We start from the raw sequence: 9900 nt of genomic DNA on the forward strand, positions 1-9900 counted from the left end.
CTTTCTCTCGTTCTCATCCTGCTTACACACAAATGGCGGCATTCGTATGTGGCCTTGCAGAAAACGGGGGAGAAAGATAGCCCCTCTAGCAACCCACACCACCCTCTGTTCTCTATTACCACACCCCAGGATTTTAAAGGGAGTGTTGGCCATGTTTTGCAATTTTTGTTTCCCGTTGAAGTTTTTTTTTTTGACAAATTTATATTTTAACCCATACCGCAGCGCAAAATGAGGTTAAAGAGGGTGGTTAATATTTCCGCCTTTATCGTCAGGGCTAGGTGTGTGTGTGTGTGTGTGAGCATGTGCTCAATATTTTGCACCGCGCCAAATGACATTAAGTAGGGGGAAAGAGTTGGCAAAAGGTAATTAGAATCCGGCGAATCGGAGGTGAAACTACTTGACAGTAATATAGGTCTGCGTTCGTCCAGATCATCTTCGTAGCACCTTGAAGTGAGAGCGGTTTAGGCCGTGTGGTATGATTGTTTTGGGAAAAATGATGTGTGAAATTCTGGTGAGACAGTCAATGGAGTAGACGAATTCTTGTGACCGTTTTGTCATCCCTGTGCGTGGGTTTTAAGCAATACTTTTTAGTGGAAAAGTGGGGAGAAATTTTTGAACTTTATCTTGATGAGATACAGCTTTATAATTTGCATTCCTCATTTTATTATTTAAATGGCATAATTATGTTTAAACTACTATGTATTATTTCACGTATATTTTATCTTATATTTCGTTCGCTTTTAATGTTTTATTTGTTTATGGTATGTTTAGTCTAATTAAAATAAAATACCATTCCTAGTTCTTTTCTGTTTATTTCCCCCATATTAATTCAAAATGGTATTAAAAATGTGCTCCACCGGATTTGTATTAGCTCTGGTTGGTCGCTAGCGTTTAATGCGTCCACTCCTCTATTTTACCGTTGGAAAGCCGAGCAAAGGAAAGCTAAAAAAAGGTGATAAAAAGCATCATCAAACAAAATGAACGCGAACACAGCACAACACCGCAACGGCGCAGCGCGCAGAGGGCTTCGCGTAACGACGGTGTGGTGGTGGTGACGATGATGATGATGTGGGGCCAATCCAGTGTGAGAGTGTGTGAAAACAGAACGGTCGGTGAGATGGGGAGATAGATTGTGAGCCCGAACACATACACACGCACACACATCAGCGCTGGAGAGGCGCAGAACTCGAACCGGATTTCAGGGGGACAAGCGCCCGGAAGGGAGATGCGACGAGGAGTTTTTGTTTGGTAGCAACAAAGACGGTTCCACCTTTGCCTTCCCCACCGTCTGCCACTTGTCGACTGCTCCGCACATCAAAAGCAAGCAACACGTAACACGAGCTTCCTGCTCGCAGAGTATGTGTGTGGAAACGATGCGCCAACGATGGTGATGTTGGGGAGCACAGTCGTGTGAAGGTGTTTGTGTAGCCGCTGGTTATGTTTGCGAGCTGTAAACGCCGCGACGTCTACGCTCGATGCTAACGGGTATGATGTAGTTTGCAGTAAAACATAAAAACCCCTTACCGGTGCTGCTTGGAAAATGTATCGACACATACGAAGAGAAGCACCATGCGTCTCCTTTATTTATTTCTTTTATTCGCCCCAAAAAAATCGAAGCAACACGATTTGTTTCGGCCTCATTGGAGCTCCCCTAGGTTGCTTGGATGCACACCAATACCATCGCAATAACAACCCCCACGAGCGTGTGTGTGTGCGTGGGGTTGTGAATGAGCGAGCGAGCGAGACAGTGAGAGAGAGAGCGAGCGTGCTTGGTACACCAACACCACTGCCACGCGTGCAACACGGGCGATGACGCACATGCAAGGTCGTTGCGTACGAATCCAACATATCTGAAGGTCGTCGTGGTGTCTTTTTGATGTGGGTATTGGTGAGACCGTGTGTTTGTGTTGGTGTTCACTCGTCATCTGCTGCATGCGTGTGTGGGTTAACTCACCACCCTTTATTCCTCCCTCGTCGCTGCCGTTGCGCATTACTGATAGGGTGGCTGATGGTGGGTTAGTTTCGTTGTGCCGAGAATGAGAAATAATCTGGCCGATTCGTGTTTTGTGTTCGGGTGGTTTCGAAGTGGATAAGAAAAAGGCGAAGTACGGCGAAGAAGCAACCAGCGATCACATAAATCAACCCAACCATCAGAGGGATGCAACTTGTTTGTTTGCAACAGTGCGATGCCCGTGAAGTGCCGCACTCAATTACACGGTGACGAAAATGTAAATAAATACAAATACAAACACACACACACACAGGAACAGGAGGGTGGAGGTCGTATTTCCGGGCTTGTTTGTTATTAATGTATTATAACCATGTTCTAATGTGGCTGAGTGTTTGATGCCCTTGAAAACAAAAGGAATCGGTGAGATAAAGGATATTACCAGTGCCATCTTGCCTTAAATAGTTTGAAATGGAGGTCGATTTTTGTATGTGATGGTTACATGAAATTATGTCTTCTTGATCATACCCAACAGTATTTAAGTATTCCTAATTTCTCATTTCTGCCATTAATGCATTATTTTCTTACTTATTTCGTTACAGAAATGAAAGGAACTTTCTTCCCGAGTTGTGCCGATTAAAATGCCATCCGTGTAGTGGGACGGGTAGGCTTGTAGTAACCGGACATACAGCTCGTCCAGAAATTGAAGGCAAAAGTATCACGACGCTTTTTCCGGTGTAACGCCATTCGGAAACAAACCAGGACCCGTGTGGAAGCGTCAGAAAGCACCAGACAATCAATGAGAATTATGACATCGACGGAGGTAAACGGAAGCGGCGGAATACCTGCGGCAACACGCGGCGGAAACGTGTCCGTAACGACGATCAACTGTGACGATGGCGGTATGAGCGGATTACCGCTGGACGTTAGCGGTGTAGTGGCGGCGATCAAACACAACAACAATAATAACAGCATCAACAACAATAACAACACGGCGAGTAGCAATAGCAGCCACAATGTGAACAATAACACCAGCACTAGTACTACTGCGGGTACTACGACTGCTACGAGTGCCGGAGGGAGTCCGGTAGCGATGACGACCGGTGGCATCTTTGGAAACGTGAGCGGTGGAATACGCATCACCGTGCCGAAGATGGAAGAGTCCGATGAGTCGGATACGGAGTTGTCCAACATTGAGAAGACGGCGGCACTGACGAACGGTGTAAATATGCGCGAGGAACGTAGCGCCAGTAAGAGCCTTCCGCGACCAATGTCCTGGGAGGGCGAACTCTCCGAACCGGAGGAACCGATGCTGGTGGACAACGAAAATTCGAGCTCGAGCTCGAACGGCGGTGGTGGTAGCAAGCTGGTGATCGCACCGATCGATCCCTCCCCGATCGCCATGGTAGTGCCCAAGCGGGAGGAAGAACTTGACGTCGAACCACCGACGTCCGGGCCGGGTATTACGGAACCGTTGGCACTTACCGCTTCCAGCAGCAGCAGCAGTAGCAGCAGTAACAGCATCGTCGGTAGTTACAACCTTTCATCCCACGGGAACAGTCAGGGCGGGGGGACGATTCGAAATCCGCACAGCAGCAGCAATACCGGCAGTAGCAGCTCCAGCAACTCGCCGCTACCGAACCGGCTCATGATCAAACCGGAAGCGGGGCTTCCACTGATCAACCCGGGACTAGCGTACAACGTGTCCGGTCTCGGTAACTCCACCAACATTCCAACGTCTTCGGCGGCCGGATCGTCCACGATGAAGAAGGGACTGCCGGATGTGATAAATCTAAAGTACGAGCTGCCGCCGGGCGGTGTGGGTGATCCGGGCGGAGGGAGTGCACTGCCACCGAATGCAATCCACTCGCCGCTGCTGGTCCGCTCGAAAACGACGCTGCTGCCGGCGAATCCCAGCCCCGACTCAGCCATCCACTCGGTGTACACGCACAGTTCGCCGAGCCAGTCGCCACTAACATCCCGCCATGCACCGTACACGCCATCGCTTAGCCGAAACAATAGTGACGCGTCACACAGCAGCTGCTACTCGTACAGCTCCGAGTTTAGTCCGACCCATTCGCCCATCCAGGGCCGCCACAATATTTTCGCCGGCAGCGGTGGAGGAGGCAGCGGAGGCAGTGGGGGAGGTAGCGCATCGTTCAATGGGTCACCGTTGCATCACTCAGTATTATACAAACCGATGCTGGACAGCGAGCAGCAGCAGCAGCAGGCCCTCAAACAGCTGGCAGCAGCAGCGGCGGCAGCAGCCCAGGAAGAACCCCTCTACGATGGGGACCATTTGCCTTCGCCCGGTATATCTCGACAACAGCTTATCAACAGGTAGGTTAAATCTCCCGTAAAGTCCCGCTTAATCCTTGCCCCAACGCCTAATGTCCGTGTGTGGTCTTCTCTTTCCCGCCCCCTGCAGTCCGTGTCCCATTTGTGGTGATAAGATATCCGGCTTCCATTATGGCATTTTCTCGTGCGAGTCGTGCAAGGGCTTCTTCAAGCGTACGGTTCAGAACCGTAAGAACTACGTGTGCCTTAGGGGGGCGGCCTGTCCGGTGACGATAGCGACACGCAAAAAGTGTCCCGCCTGCCGGTTCGAGAAGTGCCTTCAGAAGGGGATGAAGCTGGAAGGTAAGATCAGGACCTCGTCCAAAAAGGGTTTTCAGTGCTGCTAAACTTCAACTTCGATGGTGCTTCGTTGTAGCTATTCGGGAGGATCGAACACGTGGAGGACGCTCGACGTATCAGTGCTCGTACACCTTGCCAGGGCCGTTGGTGAACGCAGGCGGTGGAATGCAGGCGGGCGACTCGCCAGGAGCGGGATCATTCCAGTATGGTGGAACGGTGCGGTCACCGTACGCGGGAGGTGGCCCCGGTGTTGGTGGAGGTCAACAGATGAAGATGGAACCACCGGACGGTGGCATGATGATGGTCGGGTCGGGATCCATTGGTGGAGGCAGCGGTGCAATGAACGGAATAGGGAATGGACCCGGTTTAGACGGTGGTAGCGGCTCCAGTGGAGCTAACCACATGCAGCCAGGTATTCCAGTTCTATTACAGGTAAGTTGCATTGTCAAGATCTAGTAAGAATAGCTAATTGCAAATTGGTGGTTTGTAACTTCTCCAGGAAATCATGGACGTTGAGCCTCTATGGCAGTACAATGCTCAGGAACTGGCCCGACTCAATCAACCCGCAACGAACGTGAGCAGCACGACGATCGCTAACAACCCGATCCTGTCCAGTGCGGGTATCTCGTCCGACAGCAGTCCCGATCTGATCGCTAACCTCTGTAACATTGCCGACCACCGACTGTACAAGATCGTGAAGTGGTGCAAAAGTTTGCCACTGTTTAAGCACATTTCCGTACGTATCTTGAGGAGGTTCTTCTAACGCTGAGATTCCCACCAACTAATCGAGAGTTTCTTCCAATTGTAGATCGACGATCAGATCTGTCTGCTGATCAACTCCTGGTGTGAGCTGCTGCTGTTTTCGTGCTGCTACCGTTCGATCTCGACACCGGGTGAGATTAAAATTTCACTCGGCAAGTCGATCACGTTGGATCAGGTGAAGAATAGTGGTTTGCAGGTAATTCAATCGCGTGGAGTCCAAATTCATACCAATAGCTACAAAGAAAGTGTTCTCTCCTCCACCAGACGTGTATTGAGCGGATGTTAAATCTAACCGATCATTTACGACGATTGCGTGTCGATCGGTACGAGTACGTTGCGATGAAGGTGATCGTATTGCTCTCTTCGGACACGTCCGAACTGAAGGAATCGGAAAAGGTGCGGACAAGCCAGGAGAAGGCATTGCAGGCCCTGCAAGCCTACACCCTGGCCCACTATCCCAAGTCGCCGGCCAAGTTTGGGGAGCTGCTGTTGCGCATTCCCGAGCTACAGCGCACATGTCAGGTGAATATTAGAACACATGCATTGATGCAGATGCCTTCAACACACTAAACTCCCAACTTGGTTTCAGGTCGGTAAGGAAATGCTCACAATCAAACCGAAAGATGGCGAAGAGCCTTCGTTCAACCTGCTAATGGAACTGCTCCGTGGTGAGCACTGAACACAAGACTCGTTTCGCTGCGTTTGTGCCTCAAATTGTCTACGACGTCAGATGTGCCGATGTCTCGTATCCAAATGCCGGGGGGTGCTGGAACACCCCTGGGTGTAGAAAAAAAGAGCGACCGGAGTCCATCGTTGGCCAATGAATCCCGATCGCCGTATTTACACCAGGATGCCGTCATCTTAGTATCGATTTCGTTTTCTGTTTAGCGAAAACATTACTGTTCTTCACTCATCCGGAGTGTTTGTCGCTATAAGTCTAGATTTAGCTTTGTAAAGGTTATGTTTTGTTTTGTAATGTTTTGTTTATCTGACACACTCACACGCGTAGGTATAGGGGCTTCCGAGGAACTGTTCTGTTTTTGTGTCGCTTGAACAAACAGTGCACAGTGCGCACACGCATTGCAGTAGATAAATGTAGCCAGAAATGGAGCAAGAGTTTTATTTTACTTGATATCTGATTAGTTGCTAGTGTATTTGAACAGTTATGGAATTTCGGGGTAAATTCTACGTTTTTTTAATCCACGCGATATCAATGCCTGATATTCGCAGTCCACTCGTGAGTTGGAACTCGCGAGTGCGCGCACGAAATAGCGTTTACTTCGCTTTAAGTTGATAGTGATAGTAGTTAGCCAGCCCTCCTAAGTTAGCAGTGTGTCAGCTGACAGACATCCCATAGCGAATCGTTTTTTTAAACTTTCAAATCTATTGCCTGCCGTTATATATTTGCCCGTTTGTTCGTTACTAAATCAAAACAAGGATGTTTGGTTATGTTGCTTTCGTGACGCCACTCCCTAAAATGGGATCGCTTTTAGCCGAGGGCGACGAGCAGTGTGTGCAGTAATGAGGAGTTGAAACGTTAACTTAAGACGACAAAGAAAACAACATCAAACAACAACACCACGGTTTCCATTTTGCAGTAGTTGTACGTACGTATTGTAACAGGCAAACACATTCTAAACTTTTTTAAACAAACCGATCGAAAAACTTAACAGTGAAACGACTAATTTCGAAAATACAAATCTATGCCAACTGCGAAATCCTCTCAGCCTTTCCTGGGAAGGAAGGCTGTGGAATGGAGTGGCAGCGGGGATGTGATCGAGAATGTACTCGATCGTTCTAATTACCACCGAGAAAGAGGATGTCTCTGTGCGCAAATTGTAGCTGAAAGAGTGTGCCTTTCTTTGCGCAGTTAATAAACAAACAAAACACCTGATTACATCCCCCATTAAAGTAAAAATCCCACACGACCACATACGCCGGTCGGAAAAAAAGGCTATTCCTTTTTTTTCGGATGGACCGGATGTACGTTGTATGCGTGTGTGTAAGGGGTAAAATTTGTATTTTGGCAGGTTTCCTGCACGGACACCAGAATGGATCTTTATCGAGAGGTATTTAAGAAAAACCATCAACATGGAGGCGCACACACACATGCGTACAACAACAACAACAAAAACAGAAAAGATAAATCGAAATGGAAAAAACAAGCATAAAATGACTGAACTTTTTAGCAAATAGAGCAATTAATTAAACTAGTTCATAAGCGAGGTAGCAAAGGATACACGCCACAAAACCTGATCAGCTTTCCGTACCTTTGTCGGTTTCCGTTTGGCAAAAGGGTTGGAAAGGCTGATTTGGGGAGGAGATTCTGTACATACGAAAAAGGGGTCTGGGAGATGATCATCATTAGTTTTTTCCTCTGCCTTCAGTGGTCGAACCGGATGCCGGTTACGTTCGGATTTCTGTTTAATTTCCTTACACACATTCAAATCGTCCGTAGTGGCAATACATTGTTTAGTGTGGCAGTAGGTTTAACCGTAAGGCATAAGTTCACGTGGTGAGTTTTAAAAATTCGTACGTACTATTAGTTGCTTCCAGTGGTGTTTATTAACCTTCACACAGTTGTTTTAAAATGGGACGAACCTTTTGGTTTTTTTGTTCTTTATTATTAGTTTCATCTGTTCCGGATCGTCCGGACATCTTAAATTCTTTTCCATCCGTTGGAATTGTCCCTTACTTCTTTATAGTGCAATACTCGGATGAATCTTTACTGTTTTCATCACACAAACTTCAGCACGTGCGTACTTTTTTTTCCTTATTGAATTGATGCAATGAGCAAAGATGGTGGAATAGAAACAGTGGGAAGCGTGCTGTTGGAAAAAGCAAATGTCCTTAAGAAGGATAAAAATGGCATTTTTTTATAATATGTGTTATACCGTAGTTCGAAACATAGGGTGAGGTGAGCTGTATAAAAACAAGAAACAAACAAACGAATCACCACTTTATTTCCTTTTTCGGATAAGCTAGACAACGATTTGCCTTGTAATGCTTTAGCACCCTTCATTGTATCTGCGGCATATACACCTACATGCATACATACAGGCAAAAGGAAATTCAAAAACCAGCAAAAATGTGATCGATTTAATTATATTCAGCCAGAGCCGCGTATATATATAGTAATGTCATACTAAAGGCATTTTTAAGGAGTTTGAATGAGAACCCTCTTCCGTATGCTTTCCGCCATGAAGGTTCGGAGGGAAGATTTTATGAGTTTTTGATTTTCTTTTTGTGTTTCGTTTAGCATTTAAGACGATTTGGAGTGTTTGTGGCTCCATTGGAGAGGGAGATTTTGTTTTACAGTTGTTTCATTTTTTTTACCTTTTTGTAGAATGAATAACTCGTCGTTTAAAACGCCTCGAACGTACGAATATTGCGAAAGCGTGTCAGTATGCAGACACGGCACGGGAGGAAAATTATATAGCAAATTATACCAGCTACTTATATACATAAAGCAAATATTGATAGATGAAAATTTACTGTAAAAAAGGAAAACCCCCGGAATTAATACAGCGAAGAACGGTGAGGACGAACGGTCCTTCCATTCCATTCTTATGCTAACTAGCGAAAATATCTATCAAACCGAACCGAATTCTGTATGGCCACCCGGTGTGAAAAGAGAGTTGTTTAATGGTATGCGTTTTTTTTTAAGTACTACACAGTATTTAAGTGCTATGTTGAATGTCTATCGTTTTTTGTATTCCTTTTTTATTGGGGCGGGAAACGTGTGGGAGTGCACACTTCAAACCATAGCCCAATTTAAACAAATCTTTTGTTATTCTTTGCCAGGAAATTGGTCATTGTGCATGATTTTGTACTTAACCTTATGATTAATGTCCAACATTAGCGCGATTGTTTTATGCGAAACATTGGCAGCATCTGAATTTGTGTATAAGAGCCGAGCGAATCGGAAGTGTCTGCGTAGAAAATTGTTTTCTAACACGGGTGAGCAAAACGAAAGGAAAAAGAGGGGAGGCAAGTAAGAACAATACACCGACACACGAAAACACACAGACAGACAGCGTGAGATGAAGAATTTTTTGAATAAAATTATACTTTATAATGTAAAGTGCTGTTGATGGAGTTGCATTGCCTTGAAAGAAATAACAGTTACACATAGTTGGAGGAATGTAATTATGATTATTATGTTTAGAAATGGCATAATATCTAGATACATATTTAATTCTTGTGTCTTTCAATTTTGCTAATTAATCTAATTTGGAACAATTAAATTCAGCCAAAGCAAACATTTGAAACAGAGAAAATAACCGTCGAAACAGTTCGAAATTTTAATCTGCATTCGAAGGTAGTGTTCGAAAAAATTACCTTTGCACGTGGTTCTAGCGGGTTCCAAATTTTTATTTTTAAACCTTATAGTTTACTTATTTATTTATTAGACCCAACACACAGGTTACATCAGGCCCGATCATATCATCACATATTTTGAATAGTGAAAAATCACATTTCTTAAAGAGTCAAACCTTTGTCCTAAGCAAAGTGAAATTTTGGACCACCTCTTTGTACATAACCCCTGCGTA

At 45.7% G+C, this 9900-nt stretch overlaps 1 protein-coding gene across 1 annotated transcript; it reads left to right on the forward strand.

Annotated features, from left to right (window-relative positions):
- The first annotated feature begins 2747 nt into the window (after nucleotides 1–2747).
- Nucleotides 2748–6026, forward strand: LOC128716035 (nuclear hormone receptor FTZ-F1 beta). Its single transcript, XM_053810959.1, has 7 exons — nucleotides 2748–4288; nucleotides 4377–4588; nucleotides 4662–5017; nucleotides 5085–5321; nucleotides 5394–5543; nucleotides 5612–5869; nucleotides 5937–6026. The coding sequence occupies exons 1-7, from the start codon at nucleotides 2748–2750 to the stop codon at nucleotides 6024–6026; spliced, it is 2844 nt and encodes a 947-aa protein (XP_053666934.1).
- The last annotated feature ends 3874 nt before the right edge of the window (nucleotides 6027–9900 follow it).

Source organism: Anopheles marshallii, chromosome 3 (genome assembly GCF_943734725.1).
Source record: "Anopheles marshallii chromosome 3, idAnoMarsDA_429_01, whole genome shotgun sequence".
NCBI lineage: Eukaryota > Metazoa > Arthropoda > Insecta > Diptera > Culicidae > Anopheles > Anopheles marshallii.

Coding starts and splice junctions, on each gene's coding strand:
- LOC128716035 (XM_053810959.1), top strand. CDS start 2,748: ATGAGAATTATGACATCGACGGAGGTAAACGGAAGCGGCGGAATACCT. Junction 4,589..4,661: donor GAAGGGGATGAAGCTGGAAG/GTAAGATCAGGA, acceptor GCTTCGTTGTAG/CTATTCGGGAGGATCGAACA. Junction 5,870..5,936: donor AGCTACAGCGCACATGTCAG/GTGAATATTAGA, acceptor ACTTGGTTTCAG/GTCGGTAAGGAAATGCTCAC.